The sequence below is a fragment of the Neltuma alba genome, unplaced genomic scaffold (genome assembly GCF_004799145.2).
Source record: "Neltuma alba isolate B1F8T4 unplaced genomic scaffold, ASM479914v2 tig00003187_pilon, whole genome shotgun sequence".
Classification (NCBI taxonomy): Eukaryota; Viridiplantae; Streptophyta; class Magnoliopsida; order Fabales; family Fabaceae; genus Neltuma; species Neltuma alba.
Genome location: NW_021633178.1, coordinates 703037 through 721909, shown reverse-complemented (window position 1 = coordinate 721909; position 18873 = coordinate 703037). Strand labels below are relative to the sequence as shown.

The 18873-nt window shown below is 36.8% G+C and overlaps 4 protein-coding genes across 4 annotated transcripts; 3 read left to right on the top strand and 1 right to left on the bottom strand.

The window, feature by feature from the left end:
* The first annotated feature begins 1619 nt into the window (after window positions 1–1619).
* LOC114740765 (protein BIC1) lies at window positions 1620–3794 on the top strand. Its single transcript, XM_028928978.1, has 2 exons — window positions 1620–2185; window positions 3262–3794. The coding sequence occupies exons 1-2, from the start codon at window positions 1749–1751 to the stop codon at window positions 3296–3298; spliced, it is 474 nt and encodes a 157-aa protein (XP_028784811.1). The 5' UTR covers window positions 1620–1748; the 3' UTR covers window positions 3299–3794.
* Window positions 3050–8126, bottom strand: LOC114740757 (protein CIA1). The gene is made up of 10 exons (XM_028928968.1): window positions 7715–8126; window positions 6964–7110; window positions 6606–6824; window positions 6445–6509; window positions 6180–6245; window positions 6015–6086; window positions 5301–5363; window positions 4789–4858; window positions 3947–4033; window positions 3050–3358 (listed from the first exon to the last, which is right to left on the bottom strand). The coding sequence occupies exons 1-10, from the start codon at window positions 7907–7909 to the stop codon at window positions 3290–3292; spliced, it is 1053 nt and encodes a 350-aa protein (XP_028784801.1). The 5' UTR covers window positions 7910–8126; the 3' UTR covers window positions 3050–3289.
* A 2063-nt stretch (window positions 8127–10189) lies between these two features.
* Window positions 10190–12474, top strand: LOC114740768 (cytochrome b-c1 complex subunit 9). Its single transcript, XM_028928981.1, has 3 exons — window positions 10190–10410; window positions 11130–11177; window positions 12155–12474. Exons 1-3 carry the CDS (start codon window positions 10291–10293, stop codon window positions 12203–12205), a joined length of 219 nt encoding a protein of 72 aa, XP_028784814.1. The 5' UTR covers window positions 10190–10290; the 3' UTR covers window positions 12206–12474.
* Window positions 12475–14461: 1987 nt separating this feature from the next.
* Window positions 14462–18748, top strand: LOC114740761 (60S ribosomal protein L10a). Its single transcript, XM_028928971.1, has 6 exons — window positions 14462–14534; window positions 14708–14753; window positions 15262–15481; window positions 15643–15808; window positions 16354–16559; window positions 18484–18748. The coding sequence occupies exons 2-6, from the start codon at window positions 14749–14751 to the stop codon at window positions 18535–18537; spliced, it is 651 nt and encodes a 216-aa protein (XP_028784804.1). The 5' UTR covers window positions 14462–14534; window positions 14708–14748; the 3' UTR covers window positions 18538–18748.
* The last annotated feature ends 125 nt before the right edge of the window (window positions 18749–18873 follow it).

Here is an 18873-nt window from a genome sequence, read left to right as displayed (position 1 = left end):
GTCAACTATTTTGGTGTTACCGCATTCAACTAGCAGACAGACAAGTTAATGTTGAGGCTAAGTACTTATCATGAGATTATTTTTCACCATAACATTTTTAAGCATTTAGAATCTCTTGCTCTATTCTACCTATGAACTATGAAGTGGCGGAGAAGAAACATAATTGTTCTCTATCAAAGAGTCAAGATTGAAACGGACAGCTCGGCTGTGGGAGTGCATCAAATCAAGGTTCCCCTTGACCCTTGCAAGTCACAGTTCTTGAATTTATCTTCCCCCAATTAATGTCTGTCCACGCTTCTCATTTCCTACCCATGACCCTCGTGTTTCAGAACTCGCGTAGTTATCAGCATTTAAAGGTTTTAAACCAGATTAAAAAAAGAAACCAACTTGTATGTACTTTGAAAAAAAAAAAAAAAAGACTTTATATAGATGCATATGTAGTTTTTCTTTCCGGTGACATGAAGCATTACTGTTACTACAACCGGAAACTCTGAGCCTCTCAGTCTAAAGGAAGTATTAGATTCTTTTGCGTGTGATGATTCCGGTAATCTTGACAAAATCAAGATGTAAGTGCCAGTTTTTACAGAATCAATAAGAAAACTGGGGGAAAATGGCATGGAGGAGGAAAGAATCAGAGGGAGGGATCGAGAACCGACCGTGCAGTCCAAATTTTGGAAAAGGTGTGTTGCTTGTTGGAGCGAACACGCCCATGTGGACTCACTGGTCCACACTCACTTTCCTTTATTTATTGCTGACAACTGACCTCTACGTCACTCTCTTTCTCCAGCCATCTCTTCCGTTGTCTTCTCTAACCCTTCCATTATTCATTCAAACGCTTTCTTAATTACCTTATCTTCACAACTACTCACTTATTAGTTACTTCTCTTCACATTTTCAAGCTTTCAACCATAATTAATTAATGTGCAACTACAACGGTCAATTTTGTTTTCCACTAAATTCACTTTTTCTATTTTTATCCCAGTTAATTACATACTTTTTTCATTTTTCTCTTATTCTCTTTCACTCTCACATTCTTCATAAATAAAAATATAGTTAAAAAAAACACTATATTTCTCACGTGTTTATCCTGTTTAGCAAATTTAAGACAACTTCTTTACTTGCTATATATAAAATCAAATTAAGAAATATAAACACTCAATTCTTGCTGATAATTGTCCCGTTTACTTCACAAGGAAAGTTAACAAAAATAAGAATAAATAATTAACGTTGTTTTAACTTTTAAAATCGTGAATAAATAGAAATAAAAAGTTTTTGAAAGGATAGAATAGCAGGTTAGTGAAGTGATTTTATAATATGTTTAAACGAGAGTCAACGAAATATCTATGAGAAAAATCAAATCCGCGAACCCCATTCGTCTAAATCCACGAATCATAAATACTCAGGCAGATCAACGTCAACCTCGCAATGCTACAAAAGTCCATCCAAGGAATCCCTCACTATCCTTTTTTCCTTTTTGAAAAATAATAAAATTTCTTTTTCAATTTTTTTCCGCGGAGAACTTGCGAGTTATAAATAATCAGCCACACATTTCAGAATAATCCCAACCAAAAAGAGACACGTACCTTTGTCATTTACCATTCAAAGCGCAAAACCTCATTGTGGGTGACGTGCAAACTAATTTCCCACCCATTCCTCTTTGCTTTATTCCCCACACATACATTCCCACCGCTCCAGCTTGCCATATCTCTTCTCTTCCGCGTCATTTCATTATCCAACACCGCTCACACATGAAGGAGAAAACCCATTTCATGGCTCATCAACCTTCTGTTTCTGCAAAACCTGATGACGAGGTGCCGTCTCAGATTCGGCCACCCTGCCAATCTCAAGATAGTGAGAGTGATCATAAGGATGAAACAGAGTCTCAGGCTCAGAACCTATGGGCTTCAGAAACGTGTGTCTGCGATCGGGAGAAAATGGCATTGCCGGCGATGGGTTCTGACTCTGCGGAGGAAAGTGGGAGAGAGAAGCTGAAGAGGCATAGAGGGGAAGTGGCGGGAAGGGTATGGATTCCTGAGATATGGGGCCAGGAGGAGCTGTTGAAGGATTGGATTGATTGTTCGGCTTTTGATGCTCCTTTGGTTCCGAGCAGGATCATGACGGCGCGAGCAGCTTTGGTTCGAGAGGGTACGAGAGCCAATGCCGAAGGATTTAGAATAGAGAACAGGTGTTGAATTTTCATTTCTCTGTAATTCAGTTTTAGCAATGAGCGTATATAGACAATGATGCTTTATCAGTCCCTCACTTCTGTCGTAATTCTTTTTGTTATTTTATGCATACTCCTTTTAGCTGTTTATTGGATAATTCACCAAAACAAAGCTTCACGATTTAGCCAAACTTTCAAACTTCAGATTACTGAACATAATGCAATTAATCAGCTCCTGCACTTTCAGCAACGTTGTTGTTTGAAATTTAACAAAATTTTCATGTAGAAAATTGTCTGCATCGGATTTTGTTTTTATTTCAATACAGTTGCAGAATTTCAAAGAATGAATAGCTGAAACTTAGAACTAAAATCACGTTAGTCTGAAACCCAGTGGTATCACCAGAAGAGATTGCGTAGCGGAATCGGCTGAGCTTTTTCTTTTTAAAACCAAAAAAAAAAAAAAGTTACTTATACTTATTATATTCATTATGTCAAATTTTCTGATTATTAGCATTTAATTATAAATTTATTGAAATAAAAAAAGGAACATGACTATGTGTAATTGAAAATTTTGACATATATAAATAACTTGATCTAAGTTTTTTTTTCCCACTAAATAAGTTCCGTCCTCTAATAGCATTCCTTCTCCCGAAAGCAAAGAAGGTTTTTCCATTACTAGGAAAATGAAACTATAATTATTATAAATAACGAGGGGGCTTCCTCACTTCTCGCATGAAATTCTTTATTTTGACAGCAGCCTCTTCTAGGCACAGGGATTGTGGAAGCGATCACTTTTATCCCTTTTAGGAAGTAATTTTGCTAAAACAAAAAAAAAAAAAACGAAGTAATTTTGCGGCAATAAATTAAATCAAGCCTTGGCCAAAATGAAAAAGTCAGACCAACTCTATTAGATGTGCTTGAACCAAAACCATCTAATTTTAATAGTAATAGTACTAGTAATTTACAGTCAGACCTGAATGAATACAATTCTTGCTTATTGAGAAATACTTAACAGGCAGAAACAAAACTACGAAAACGCCTGCTAATTTCTACTATCACGCTTCAGCAGTATGAATATTTTTCTTCTACTGATACAGAATATGTGCAAAACTTGAATCAGCGAAGTCACAGTGATAGCAGCTCCCACACTTTGATAGTCCCATCATCGCTTGCAGAGGCTAGCAGCCGCTTCTCCTAATAAGCACCAGAATACAAGAGACTTCCATGAGGGAGGAGACTGTAAAAGGATGCCTAGACTGATAGATACAGCGGAAGTAACTCATCATTGTTTGCAAGTTCAAACGAGTCAACTTTAATCCCGCCGATTTCTCCAGTGCACCTGGGGCACTGATACCATGCATTTCGGAAGCTCTATTAGCCATAAGATGTGCGTTAACCTTTTGATATTTGATTCAATGGTCAATAAAGCTCCCAACAAGGTAGGGTACCAGTGCCTTAGGAACATAGAGAATCAGCCCGTACTTGGAGAAACCACTTAATCCTTGCAGGTTTAGCATAATTGTAACAATAAATTGTATGCTTTATTAGACAACCCTGATTATCGCCTCAAAACTAGTAATAGAAGAGCCCCAATTTATTTTTCTATATTTCATGATTTAGTACCTTAAAACTAGAGTGATCGCTTGAGAGATCATTCATCGGACCAAGACTCTATTAACTATGGTCCAATATTATCACTGGAATCCTACCACTCCGCGTACATGGAAAGAGTTATGTTCAACCTCAATGTTATACAATCAAAGCAGGGTCTGAGAATCATACCCCAGGGCTCCATTGCACCGAATTTACATCCATGTCATGGGCCTTCTCCTTCTTCAGCAGTAATTTATAAAGAGGACCGCCATCAACCTTTTACAAGCAAGTGGCAAAATAAGCAAAACTTACCAGCTACCGTGATGAATTTAATGCATTTAGAGCGCCCAGGCATACAAACTTAATAAATTTAGAGCGCCCGGGCATACAAAATTGATAAATTGAAAGAAAGGAAGAATTTGTTGCTTTTGCTCCCTGCTAATGTACAAGTTGAAAATTTTCAGGAACTCAGAAATCACCGTACATTATATGACATCATTTCTGCATAACAGCCTCCCAAAAATTCAAAACACCCTAAGATTAAAACTTCTAAGAAACAACTAAATGAGTGCACATGCAAGTCCAGAAAAGCGAGGAGAAAAATTATGGAAGATAACTATATCAAGAAGACAAGAGACATGTATGGAAATCTCCTGTTCTTGTAATTTTGATCAATATTTTTGGTAGAAAGGCATCACATGCGAATATTCAAAAAGCACAACACAGTCTAACAGAGAAACTCAACTCAGATAATTGAAGTCGCAAATACAGCATATTCATTCGGCTAATCATTTTTCTCTGCCCTAAGACTAGAATCATTCCAAATATATTTTTTAATGCTACTCTCATAAGCATATGTAAAGGAGTTAAAAGAAAGCAAATCAGGGTAAGGCAAACCAATAAATATTGATTACAAATGACATAAACAATGACTTAAGAATTTGAACCGTTAATGTTTTAGGATGACTGTGAAACCAACAAATACAGCATCCTTGCCCATCCCAAAAGAAAAGAATAAAATATTTCCATACCAGGCTTTCATTATTCTCCACAAAAAGTCGTATACAATCATCGGCTGCTCCGCTGGCAATGATGCCTTCTCTGTCATACATGCAATGCAGGACAAAGCATGACCAGAGTTATCACTAATATGCTATCTTGATATAAGATATGAAGTGCATGAGTCTCTATTCATCTTGCTTTCAATTATTAACAAAATTAAGAAAAGAATGCGTGGTTTTAAACTGAATTAGCAGAATGTCACAAAATTGTCCTTTTATTTTTCCCGCATGCAGAATTGTCAGCAAGCAATCCAAACGTGGGCACTGGCAGAACTACCCTATAATGAAAGTGGTTGTCTTGACCCCGCCATTCATCTAATCTAAATTTAAGCCCTTACTAATTGGGACGCCTGCCTTTTCAAAATGCAAACTATACCAAATAAAATTATCAGTGTTGAACAGTTCTGTGCAAATAAAAGAAAATTTATACATGCCAAAACAAGGGATACAAGTTTCATCCTGGTTAAATAAGATGCAACTACCTTGACCAATGAACTGAGAAAATTGTCCGATCATGATATCCTGTAAGAGTGCAAAGATGTCTCCTGAAATTCCCCAAAAAAGAGTTATTATCGTCCAGCTGTTATACTGACAGGCTGCTCTTATTGTCAGTTTGCAAATCTCAGGAAATGCCAACTTCCTATGAAATACACTCACATGTGTACAGTTACATCACACAGCTTCACACTGAGTAACCCAAACAATAATGTGGTTAACTAAAAGCAATTATTGTGATACTTAAATAGCATGATTTTCCCTCTTACAAGCCAATTTTTAAGGGTGAGTTTCCTGTACTGGCTTAGATGTCTGTTAATTGGTACTAAAGCTTGATCGACCTCCAAAGGAAGGGCTAAATGTGAAGGATGCGATCAAGAGGGCCAAGTGAGTGCCATAATATGCAAATATTGAGATCAAGAGGGCCAAGTGAGTGCCATAATATGCAAATATTGAGATAGTCAACTCCAAGGGGCAATGATATGATGGAGTCCCATATTGGGTAGCCACAAGTAATTTTTGTGGTACTTAAGAGGCGTGGTTCTTTCCCTTTAAGAGCCTGAATCTTTAAGGATAGGTTCTCCATGCTTGCTCGAGCCTTGATCACATTACAACATCTAAAATATATGAATTATCAAATACGTATTCTGTGATTCTTTCCCAGAGGGGATAAATTGGTGAAAAGAATGCATGTTTCTTACCAAGGAGCAAATTCATTTCCGGATTGCATTCTTATACTGTCTGTTTCCCACAACTTCAGGGTAAGATCATCACTGCCACAAGCAGCAAGGATCAGAATGCTATAGAAAGTCCAGAAAAAGGCCAAAATGATTCCCGGAAATGAATGAGAGGCAAATTATACATACCTACACGTAACCATTTTGTCTCCACTAGCATTGAAGGAGAGAGCCCAGACCGTAGAAGTATGACCGCTAACAAACAACACAATTATATAAGAACAAGCTTTGTTTAGGAAAGCAGCCAACCTATGAATAGCATAAAAGATAAATGCAAGCAACAAAGACACGGAAAACTATATCAGGTTTAAAAGAGAATTTAAAAATAAAAAATAAAAAAAAATAAAAAGCTATAAAAGTGAAGCGAACAACAAGATGGGTAAAGATATGTTACTTATTAGGTTCTCCTAGAGTCTGGACACACTGCCAGTCATCACTGTCACCTTCATCTGCCCAAACCTGGAAGCAACATTAATTAGCTCATAATGTAATCACACTATAATGAAAAGAATGGTAAAAGTATATCAACAAAGCGCTTTTTGGCATATTCATTACCTTAATATTATTATCATAGCTACACGAAAACAAAATATCCATTGTTGGATGCCACTGCACCATCTTCACATCCTGTGCATGTCCTTGCAGCACTGACACACACTCAAACTCATTACCTGGCTGCACTTCCCATATCCAAACAGATTTATCTCTGCCACATGTTGCAAGCAGAGATCCAGAAGCATTCCAACATACGCTCTTCACTTCATTTTCATGACCCTGCATACAAAATAAAAAGCAAACAGAGCAGACAATTTTAGGGTTCAAGAGAAGAGCAATTATTGATAAATAAATACATTAAAAGGAAAACATAACGATGATGTCCATAGAGAATGAATTCTTCACAGTAAACCGATACCTCCAGAGTAGAGACACACTCAAAATCACCCCCCACGTTTTCCCAGATAGCAATGGTAGCATCAAAACTGGCAGTAGCCAAGAGTTTTCCAGATGGTGACCAAGCACACGATCGAACTGTTCTAGTGTGAGTTTCTTCCAAAACTGCCTGCATTTTAATCAGACTCTTAAAATTTAGAAAGTTCCACAAATCAAAAAAGAGAATTACACTTAACATAAGATATACTCCAGCCTTACTAAAAACGAGATTTCTTTTATGTATATTCTCAGTGATTCACATGGAAAGGCCATGTCTTGACCACGTTATCTCGCCCGCGTGGTTTTCCTTCGCCAGGGCGAGTAAGACTAGACCAAAAGGCCTTTACCGGATAGTTAAACAGGAAGGCAGTCCAAATTCCTAGTTTTTAGCAATGATCAATGGCGAATTAATATTATAGCCGAAGCAATAAAAAATGATACACTTGGTCAACGAGGAATCAGTGGGAAAATAGAAAGTCGCTAGCTAATGGATAGTAGCTCGTCCAAGTTGATCATGCTGACTGTTTAGCTCTACACAGCAAGCTCGCCTCTTTTTTCCCCGTTGACACTCATTTTAGACGATATCAGACCAACAACTCTTTAGTTTTCTATGTTCCCAGGTTAGTAAATGCTTTTTCTCCTCGATTAACCCAAGATTTTGGGACAAAGCATTAAAGCGGATCCTCCAATTCACACAGGACAGGAAGAATTCAGAAAGAGCAATAAAAAAGAACCTTGCAGGCCCAAAGACCAGTGGAGAGATTCTGCTCCCAGATTCGAACGGTTTTGTCCCCACTACAGGAGGCGAAGACATATGGAATTCCAGAATGCCCAGTAGCAGGGTTCCATGCCAAGCTCCAAACCCTATCGGAATGACCTTCTAGTGTCTGAAACTCCTTCAGTTCAAAACGTCCATTGAAGCTCTCCATCGAAACCAAAGAATAATCACGGAAAGAGGTTCGAACTGGGCCTTTAGTAATCCCTCCCCGCTTTCGCCGTTCTTTTTCTCTGCTTTTTGAGGGATTAACTATTATTTTAGAGTAAACTGCTACTTGCTTGAGGAACCAGCAATTTGTTTATTGTCCGCACAACACGCGCGGGAGCGTGGAAATTAGGAGGCCGGAACAACGGAAGTCGAAACTCTGAAAGCACGGAATGGTGAATAACCGGCGCCGCTGATGGAGGAATATGATTTTATATTGTTCAGTTTTTATTTAGGAAAAATCGTTAAAAAAAAAATTGTAAATAGCAACCCCTTATAAGATAGTATTGGCTTTGATAATAAATAAATGATAACAATGTTGTAAAAAGTCTCTGTAATTTTTAATTTTTTTGCGATTTTTCCTTCTATCTACCCATATCATGATTTTTGAATATTTTATTATTAGCAAAAAATTGGATGGATACGCAAATTATGTTTTGAAGATTATAAGGGGTTCACAGAAAAGGGCAAAAAACCTGATATGATAACAGTATCGGATAGAGTCCGCGTAACAAAACACCGTATAACCGTGATCTCCAGTGGAAAATGTTATCTTTTTATATATCTAGGACTTAGCAATTTATAAAAGGTTAAGGTGCACCCAACACCCCGAACTATTTACCCAGGTGCGTCCAGTGGCCTAAAGTAATTTTGGGTGCATCCAATGTCCTAAACTAATTAAAATGGTGCGTCCATATCCCAGGCTAACAGAAATGTTATGTTTAACTGTTACTTTCCTGACTTAGCTTAAAGTTGACCCCAGATATTTTACATGATAAACACATGGGCACCCAATGTGTATTATTCTTACTCAAAAGTCAATTTATTTAGAAGAAGAGGAAGGAAATAAATTCAATTTTGAGTAAGAATAATACATATCAAATGTCCATATGTCTATCATTTCGAATATCTGGGGTCAACTTTAAGCTGAGTCGAGAAAGTAACAGTTAAACATAACATTTCTGTTAACCTGGGATATGGACGTACCATTTTAATTAGTTTAGGATACTGAATACACCCAAAACTACTTTAGGCCACTGGACACACCTGAATAAATAGTTCAGGATGCTGGGCGCACCTTAACCCATTTATAAATTGTGGCTGTGGGGATATATGTCAGACCTTGGTTTGAATTAACTTTTTAAAAATGATTTGACGTGAAAAGAATTTTATCCTAATTTATACAAAGATACCTTTTTAATTTATCGTGGAAGGTATCCAAACTGAGCTTCTAAATCTGGCCGCAGACAATTTCTTCCTCATCTGTGGAAGCAACCCACCAAGCTCGTCCTGCCCAGAAGTCTAGAAAAATTTATTGATGGCCGCCCGTGAGTCGGCCTCCATATGAGTAGACAAAAGAAAAGTTTTGCATAATAACGTTTGTAAGCATGAACGCAAAGAATGATACTCCTCTAGTCCTCTGAGTTAGTTTTAATCTTAAATATAAGACACATTTCTCATATTTATCAGTTTTCTTTAAATTATCCTTATGGATACTCTCTCAATCATAATCAAGTAAAAAAAGGAAAAGGATATTAAGAAAGATGATTATGGTATTTTAAGAAATATGTGTTACTTTTCTTATAACTAACTAACTTACCTAACTTCCTTAATCTAATCAAATTAGTTAAATGGGTTTTATATTAAGAATCAGAGGAGTACATCCTAGTAAAGACCCATCTAATGGGTGTATTAAAAGAACTAGCAATGTAGCAAGTCCTTACTACCTCCGTTAGTTAATACTACCTCCGGTCTTTAATATAAGACCCTATTTGATTTTTATTTTGATCATAAATATAAGACCCAATCCACTTTATTTTTTTCAAGATAGTTATTGTAATAATGTTAGTTTCAGTCAATACATTTGATTAATAAAGATATTTAAAAAACACAACACATATTTGTTACAAATAACTAATTTAACTAATTTTTTAATCTATTCAAATTAATCAACTGTTATATTAAGAATGGGAGGTACTTCTTGATAGTGCGTTAGACATAATTTTTGTTGTGTTAGGGAAGAAAACTCATCCATGTGGAGAGAAGACGTGCGATGAATCAGCGCTAATCTAGCACAGACTAGCAGTGCAAACACTTCTCTGTTTCTACCCAATTATTACTGTTATTAAATTTAAAATCCAAATTCCTTCTCTCGTTTGTTTTCAACAGATTTGTTTAATGAAATATAAACGCACATCTCTGCTAATCCAAGATAAAACCAATATTGGCCTTAACCCTGCTTCTCGCCGGTCATTTTGTGGAACAGGAGATCCGGAACCCTAGAGCACAGATCAAAAGGAAATCCAACCAAAAACAAGGTCCTCCACCATGGATTCTGCTGCTCGACGAAGCAGAGGCGGCCTTCTCGAAGGTCTATACAAGGTGATTATGCGCCGGAACTCTGTATATGTCACCTTCATTATTGCCGGCGCTTTCCTCGGAGAACGGGTGAGTTCTTATTCTTTGAATCTCCTCGCGACCCCCGCTGAAATATTTCTTGGTCGGACCACTCACTAGGAATAGGTGCTTAACGGGTGTAACGAGCTCAAATTAAAAATTGCCTTTAAAAAATTGTTCTCTCTTGCTCTGCCTGGTAATTTCCATCCTTGACCACCGACCATAGAAATGAGAGAAGTCCCGTTTGTTGGTTGCGAACGGGTTGCAGCGAAGATTACGTGTTATATTAGGAGGGAAAAAGTTGTGTAATATACCATGCTTTTGGTTTGAAATGAGTTTAGAATATAAAGCAAGGCTGGGAAGTAGGATTTGGAAGGATATACCCATGAATCCCCGGACTTAATAAAAATGTAGGAGGTTAAAGTTTACCTTGCGATTATTGGATACCTCAATTGTGGCTGCGAAATTTCGGCGGAAGTTAAACGAATGTGGTTTATGGTGTCTCTTCGTTGGGGGGAAGCACTATGATTGTCCCATTTCAATAATTGCATTCTTTTTATCATAAAGAGGGTTTAATTTTTAACGACAATCAGTTCACAATTTCTATGGAAACCCGTTCTGTAAGCTTACTTAAGTATAATCATGAATTTTATGTTATTAGGAGTTCCCTTTGTCTTCTTTTGTATTGATTTATTACCAGCTTCCTTTGGTTTCTTTGATTCTGGTTTTTGCAAGGTGAATAACTAAGAACTTGCGTTTCTTGACTGCAGGCTGTGGATTACGGAGTTCACAAGCTCTGGGAGTACAATAACGTTGGGGTACAGAATTTGTTTAACTCACTATATAATTGTCATTTGGAATTTTTGAAATTAGATGTTTGCTTTGTTACTTCAGAGGCTTCATTAAAATGCGTGTTTTATTTGCAAAAATCTGTAGAGTTGATTGAAGAACGTCTGTAAAAAAAATTTCCACCCGCAGGGACGATTAACCAAAAGAGTGGTTAATTTTTATGTCTATCCACCGATCATTAACCTAGTTAAATCACTTCCATGATTGATCGTTTAAGGTGGCTTAGATATGTGTAAAGAAGGCCACTAGAAATGCCGGTGAAGAGAGTTAAGGAAATGGCCTTTAACGTTATAAAGAGATATAGAAGGAGACTAGGAAGGGGCTTGAAGGAAGTTTTCAAACAGAATCTCTGGGTACATCATATAATTGCAGAGTTAGTTGTTGATTAAATGATAATCCCATGTAATTTATGGAACCAATCTTACAATAAGATAAGGCTTGTTATTCTACTGGTAGCCAATTTTTTTGTTTCTTCTAACTTATCTGAAGCATTGAATCGTGTGCCTGAGAATTATTAGTTTCGAGCGTCTGTTGCTTTGGTTGTTCTTTTGGTTCCTTGCCAAAAAAATGGATTCCATGTTTGGGCTTATTTTGATACTTTCCTGGAGGTGCCTGCATCTGCATTCCTGCATGTCAATGCGAATGAATGTTGTTGTCATGTTGTTGTAATCCTTGCTCATTCCTTTTGCATCTGTAACATGAAATTTCTCAAGGTGATGAAAGTCGGACACATTATTGGTGTGCTTTCACTGGATCCAACACTTTATCTATAGATCTCTTATGTTCAGTATAGATCTCTTATGTTCAGACTATGTACTGTGCTGTGGGAACCGTCCTTCGGAGGAAAAGGACCATGAAATAAAGGCATTGTAAATGATAATTTTTGCTCGAACCTAAACTGTTTATTTTGGCCGTTAACTCTAACTCCCTTTTTCTCCTGCTGCAGAAACGATACGAAGACATTCCTGTGTTGGGGCAGAGGCAATCAGAGGAGTGATTTGTTCGACCATCTTTTTGACCTTCTGTGAGTTTAATACCTTGGAAATATGGGTGTGAACATCAACAGCTCTATGGCAATTTCCATTCCTGCAATAAGGTCGTACGCTTGTTTTTGGTCTTGGCTCCCAAATCATCATCTCTGTTGTTGGATTTAGAAATATTGAAATAGTCCTTAACAGACTTTTGTGTTTCCTGAACGAATTTGTCCGTAAAATTTTGGATTATGCAATTAACCAGCTCACTTTCAGGAAGTTTGTGTTGGGCTCATTTTTGGTTGCATATAAAGCTAGATAAACCATTCGGAAGCCGGTTTTTTGTACATGACATCGGTCGGGTAACTGAATAACTAACACCAAAGCACTGAGATTCATGAGTCAGTAAGAAATGGGTGTACTGTGCGTGATTTATGCGTTGCCTTTACCTATATCCAAGTTCGGATGAGGGGGGGGGGGGAATATTTGTAACAATTTTTATCATTTTAAAAAACAATTCATTGGTATTACCGCATTTGGATTCGGGGACAGCTGAGACTAAGAGCCCCTTTGATTTCTTATTTTTAGATTAGTTTTTTAAAAGCAAAAAAATTTGTTTAAAAATGCGTTTTTGTTATGTGTTTTGGAAAACAATAATATTTTAGTAGAAAAATGAAAAATGCAGAGCATATTTTTATATCTGGTTACTATTTGTTCAATAAAATTAAAGAGCCGGAGAACATATATATGATTGTTTTAAGAATTTAATAGAATCAAACAAGTAATAAGTCGTTGGTTAAGATGGTAAGTAGTTTCATCTTCATAAAGACAGGAATACAAATTCGAACTTCAGAAGATATTGGTTTTAAGTTCAAAATGACTTAGGGAAGCTATGCACCAATAATAGAATCAAGCAAGTATTGCATATTTAGCTTTTATAGTTTTCTCTGTTTTTGAATGTGATCTGTATTTTTAAAACAACATTATTAAAATCATGCTGGTTTAAATAATTCTTAATTCGACCTCTGTTATCATATTTGTGGTAATGCAGTCTCACACTCACGCCAACAGTTAATTCATTGTTTAGCGGGAACTAGTGTGTAATTTTACTTCATTGTGTATGCACGCAAGTATAGATAGGTATTTCGAAAGAGCTGATAATCTTCGACCAAAAATATCGGAGCCCATACTTTTAAAAAATTGATTTCCCAGGATATGATTTGTTTGGTCTTTGGGGGGGGGGGGGGGGGATCAAAGTGAACGAAACTGATTGGTTTGACGTAATTATGATCGGCGCAATCCCCTGGTAAGATTTGTTTGATTGGGTTTTAGGGTTGACTTGGTTTGATTTAAATAGGTTTAGTTTGAGTCCTACTATAATAAGATTTTATAATATATATTGCATTTATATTATTTGTTAAAATTGATATTAATAATTTTTTTGCTAATGTTAAATTAGCATTAAGAATACTAAGCAATTCAATCACTTTAAGGATACTTTTTACTTACTCTCACGAGCCAATATTTTTTATCGTCTATCCCAAAAAATTATTGCTTGGAATTGTGTCAGATCAATCAAAATTGAAGGAAATAGGACGGAATTGGATTCTCTCCACTGCCTTCCCATCCTCTTCCCCTCCACTATCTTTTTTTTCTCTTCATAACCATTAGATTAAAATTTTAATGGTCCAGATTTAACATCTTATAAAAATAATGTTATTAAAAAAATAAATAAATAAATTTAAACTGTTAAAATCTGGTTTGAACAGTATACACTTGTAATAAAAAAATTAAAAAAAATTTGTTCTATAATAACAGTTTGTAGTTATGAACTGTTCATATTAGATTTTAACAGTTTAAATTTATTTATCTATTTTTTTATATATTTATTTTTATTATATAAATTTATAAAATATTAAATATGGACCATTGGAGTTTTGATCCAATAGTTGTGAGAGAAAAAAAGGATAGTGGAAGAAAGAGGATGGGAAGAGTAGTGAAGAGAATCCAATTCTGAAATGGGACAACATCAATTGATTTTAATATTGAGAAAAACTAAACCAAAATCTTTCATTTCATTTCATTTATTTTGGTTTGATTTGACTTACCTAATTCACTGAGTTGGCAAAAAAAATTATTTTATTGATGATTTTTTATACCGCAAGGATTTAATTGAATTTGCCCAGAAAAAGGTTTAATTGCAAATTTTTAAATAATTAAGTTGAAACTATACTACTCTATAATTTACCCAGGAAGAGCACTGGCCTAGGGTTGTATGAGAACAACGTTGTAACGTTGAGTTCCCGCCGAAACTCCAGCAGCGGTCTTCCTTGTCCGGCTAGGGCTCCATCTAAGGTGGGCGCTCTGACTATTCACACACACAGCTGGTCGACATTTTTGGGTCTGATTATATCAAAAAAGAGAAGAAAATGACATAGTTGCGTCTCAATGCACTAGTGCAAGTGGCCTTAAGAGATTGAATGATTTTGTTTAATAAGATTTCTGGTGTTTTCTTGTTAAAATTGCAGAATAATCCACGCACGAGCCGCTCAAGAAGGAATTATTGACCATGAGGTAGTAACCAGCTATGATTTATCTATTCTATAAGCTTATTGTCATTTTTTTTTTATAGGCAGTGCGATGTTCCACCGGAGAGTTTCATCTTTTTCGTTGAAAGTAAAATAAGGATCATCAATTGCTGAAGTTTGGCCTTTTGAAGAGTGTTTGCTCTGAACTGAAACGTGAATTACCTTAGTTGTAGGCTTTTTCTTGTGCAATCCTCTCCCATTTCCCTTTAGTCTTTGTTCTGTCATTGCAAAGTGATTTTCGTTGAACGTGCATCAATTTCAGTCCTTTTGTTTCGTTTTGTTTTTCTTTTTCACATTATCCTCCTTCGACTTTTTGCCATTTTGGATCCTTTTGATGATTTAATAGCCATTGTTTTACCTGGACTTACATCAATACAATTCTGATTTTTCTAGCTAATGTATGGAGATCACATATAAGAAGTGTGCTTCAAGAATTCTGATTGTTAGTGGTATGACTGCAAATTTACGGATTTATTGTTATTTCTTACTGTCAGTAAGCTGCAGAGTGATGGACTCAGAGAGGCCATATCCCAGGTTGTTGCCAATTCAAAGGAGAAAAATCGTAATTTCACTGAGACTATTGAGCTGCAGATTGGATTGAAGAACTATGACCCTCAGAAAGACAAGCGTTTCAGTGGCTCAGTTAAGCTCCCTCATATTCCTCGCCCTAAGATGAAGATTTGCATGCTTGGAGATGCTCAGCATGTGGAAGAGGTCAGCAACTTGTTCCATCATTTTCCCCAACTTTTATTGGGCATCCATAACACCTGACTCTTGCCAGTTCACTATGTAATATGTTTACTTTGGATGATATATATTGGAGATATTCTCAGGTTCTGTTATTTATGAGGTCTCTTTTATGATATTTACCTCAGGCGGGAAAAATAGGACTGGACTGCATGGATGTGGAAGGGCTGAAAAAACTTAATAAAAACAAGAAGCTTGTTAAGAAGCTTGCCAAGAAGTACCATGCATTTTTAGCATCTGAGGCCGTCATCAAGCAAATCCCTCGTCTTTTGGGCCCCGGCTTAAATAAGGCTGGCAAGTAGTTTCATTTTCTATGTCTTAAATACCTCTCTTTGAATACTTAAAAATGTCTCGTGTTTGTTCTACTCTGTCTCAAGTCTGCTTCTGTACGTGATTGAAAATGAGCTGTCGCCTCCTAGGAGCATGACATAGAAGTTTTTGACACAGTTTTAATGGGGAATTTTAAAAAAAGTTAGGTATTGTCTATTGTCTTCTGATGAGACGCATGTGGAAAAATTTCTTGTTGAGCATTCCCTTTATCCAGAACCAGCAGTATTTTTGCAAGAGGAATGGTTATAATTGCTTTATTGGCAACATTAGGGATTCTTCAAGTCTTATTGGCCTCCCTTTTTTCTTCAGTCAGTTAATCAAACCTGAGAAATTTCTGTCGCTTATTATGTTCTAATTGTCTTAATTTTATTTGTGAGTCAATGAATGCTGGTCGTCCTGTAATGAAACTATTGTTACTACCGTCAGGTTATCACTGGCTGTGACAGTGGGAAATTTAAACTTCATTCTTGAGGAATTTGGATCTCTATATATATTATTTGTGAATGCAGGTAAGTTTCCAACACTGGTGACTCATCAAGAATCCTTGGAGTCAAAAGTTAATGAAACAAAAGCAATGGTGAAGTTTCAACTTAAGAAAGTTCTTTGTATGGGTGTTGCTGTTGGAAACTGCACAATGGAGGAGAAGCAGATCTTCCAGAACGTACAACTTAGTGTCAATTTCCTGGTTTCCTTATTGAAGAAGAATTGGCAAAATGTAAGTTGAGAGACCTTGGACTCCATGTCTGAATATGGGATTATCATAAGTTGGGTCCACTACACTAAAATCCATAGAATTCATGGTTAACTTTGCTAGATGGAAAGAAGGCCACAAATTCAGTGCTTGTGTATTAATGTGAGCTTGTTTTTGTTTGTTACTTTACCAAAGGGAAATTAGTGAATATGTTCTTTTTCTGCTCCAAATAAAATTATATATATGTAAATGGGGGTTGTGGTCTATGCTAAACTCACTGGTTTTCTCTGCTGAATCCTGCTTTGACAACTATCTAGGCAACTGCTGGTTCAGCCTGATGGGGTTTGTCAAGATTTCAGAGGTCTAATTGAGGGCCGGATGCCCGGATTGGGAGTTTTGAAGTGGTTACAGGGAGGCAACCCTCGCTGTTGATAAAATACTTTAATGAAAAAACACAGTAACCACTCCCTCCTGTTTGCAGCAAGGAAAAAAAAACCGGACCGGACCGGCCGGTTCAACCGGAAAACCGGTGAACCGGTCACCAGTCCGGTCTGGTTCACCTAAAAAACCGGCCCACAGTTGAACCGGTGGAAAACCGGTTCAACCAGTCAAAACCGGTGCTGAACCGGTAATCACCGGTTACCCGGTTCACTTTTTTTTGACTGAAGTTGAACCCGTCGTTTTGTTAAAAAAAAAAAAACTCTCAATGAAAATCTCCTTCGGCCCTCACTCTCATCTAGCTAACCAACTTCGCCTTCGATCTTCTCATCTTCCTAAATCTGAAAATCTCCTCCCCCCAAATTGCAGAATCGCCTTGCTCCTTCTCCCAGATTCCAACCTTTCCCTCCACCGGAATCCATACCTTCACTGACGGCGGACCTCCTAGTTGGGGCCATTCACCGACAGATCTCTTGCTTCGCCTTTGCCGTTCACTAGCATCGTGCTTCCCTGTCGCAGCTCAGATCGCAAGTCGCAGCTCAGATCGCAAGTCGCAGCTCACTGGCGTTATGCTTCAAGGATGTTCTGCTTCGCCTTCGTTCACAGAAGCTTCACTTTGGTCTGTGCGTTGAGGTATATTATGATAAAATTATAAAAGATAAAAACTAGTGAATGTTCAGCTTGTGGGTGAACATCTGCTGTCTTGTTTCCATGGTAAAACTCGTGCAATTGCTGAATTGCATATTTGGTGATTAACTACAATTTCCATTTGCTTCAAAGTGTTGGTAAAGTGTTGTATTAACTATTAAGTTTGAATTGAATTGTACCAGAAAAAAGTATGAATTGAATTAATTCAAGAAAATTTTAAATTTGATATTATGATAAAATTATAAAAGATAAAAATTTAATTTTTAAGATATGTATTTTATTAATGTTCATTTGGTATAATTAAACATTTAAACTACTTCGTTAGCTTCTTATATTTTTCTCAGTGATTATTATTTGTGGATTTGTTCTATCTAATGTTGTCAATTAAATTTTATTATTTTAATATGACCGGTCCCCGGAGGTGACCCCGGTCCGACCAATAACCCTGCTGCCTGACCGGTTTAGTCCCGGTCCTCCTTGGTTTGCAGGTTAGGAAATCTTAAAAGCGCTGGAGGGATTAGGGTGAAATTCCCATCCCAAACCCTAATGTCGAGAGTTTGGAATTTGCATTATGGGTGGGTTAGGATGGATCGGACGCTCTTCCACTTTTAGCTTTTAAATATTGGATGAAGAATTAAGATTTTTACCCCATCACTCCCAACCTATCCTCCGAACCAAGCCCTTTGGTAGATTTCTCAATTGTTAGTTTTGAAACGTACTGTGCAGTGTGTTGAAAAACTAGTCAGTTTGAATGAAACCATGGCATGCAATGATAAATTCTAACTGTAAGGTTTGCTACTGTTCCATGATTATTCTTGGCTAAAACTAACCTTTGTGCCCTTTTTGTTTGCATGGAAAACAGGTGAGGTGCTTGTACCTTAAAAGTACTATGGGGAGTGCAATCCGAGTATTTTAGATCCCATTACTTCCATTCCAGCTGCAGGGTGGCGAAGCTGTGATGTGCAGCTCTAAGCTTATTCAATAACTAATTCTTCATATCAATTTTGTTTTGTTGACGGTTTTGTTAAATTTGCTGTGATTGGCGACTGAGAAAATTTTATCCGTTCGTTTCCTTATTTGGTACCTAAATGGTGTTCTGAAATTTAGTTTGCTTACATATTACTGTTTCAACTGGGCACGGATCGTCTCACAATAATTTCGAAGGTTTTGACATTCTTATTTATAAAGTATTTTGTAAAATTTATTTTGTTGCTAATATTTTTCCAAAAATATCTTTAAAAATAATTGTGTG

What these genes read in the sequence shown, in the direction of transcription:
- LOC114740768 (XM_028928981.1), top strand. Translation starts at nt 10,291, where the DNA reads ATGGATTCTGCTGCTCGACGAAGCAGAGGCGGCCTTCTCGAAGGTCTA. An exon ending in GCGCTTTCCTCGGAGAACGG is followed by an intron (nt 10,411 to 11,129) that starts GTGAGTTCTTAT and finishes TCTTGACTGCAG; the next exon opens with GCTGTGGATTACGGAGTTCA. An exon ending in GGGAGTACAATAACGTTGGG is followed by an intron (nt 11,178 to 12,154) that starts GTACAGAATTTG and finishes CTCCTGCTGCAG; the next exon opens with AAACGATACGAAGACATTCC.
- LOC114740757 (XM_028928968.1), bottom strand. Translation starts at nt 7,909, where the DNA reads ATGGAGAGCTTCAATGGACGTTTTGAACTGAAGGAGTTTCAGACACTA. An exon ending in GCTATGATAATAATATTAAG is followed by an intron (nt 6,510 to 6,605) that starts GTAATGAATATG and finishes TGTTGCTTCCAG; the next exon opens with GTTTGGGCAGATGAAGGTGA. An exon ending in CGGTGCAATGGAGCCCTGGG is followed by an intron (nt 3,359 to 3,946) that starts GTATGATTCTCA and finishes GGTGCTTATTAG; the next exon opens with GAGAAGCGGCTGCTAGCCTC.
- LOC114740765 (XM_028928978.1), top strand. Translation starts at nt 1,749, where the DNA reads ATGAAGGAGAAAACCCATTTCATGGCTCATCAACCTTCTGTTTCTGCA. An exon ending in GGATTTAGAATAGAGAACAG is followed by an intron (nt 2,186 to 3,261) that starts GTGTTGAATTTT and finishes CTACTGATACAG; the next exon opens with AATATGTGCAAAACTTGAAT.
- LOC114740761 (XM_028928971.1), top strand. An exon ending in ATGCTCAGCATGTGGAAGAG is followed by an intron (nt 15,482 to 15,642) that starts GTCAGCAACTTG and finishes TATTTACCTCAG; the next exon opens with GCGGGAAAAATAGGACTGGA. An exon ending in TGAAGAAGAATTGGCAAAAT is followed by an intron (nt 16,560 to 18,483) that starts GTAAGTTGAGAG and finishes CATGGAAAACAG; the next exon opens with GTGAGGTGCTTGTACCTTAA.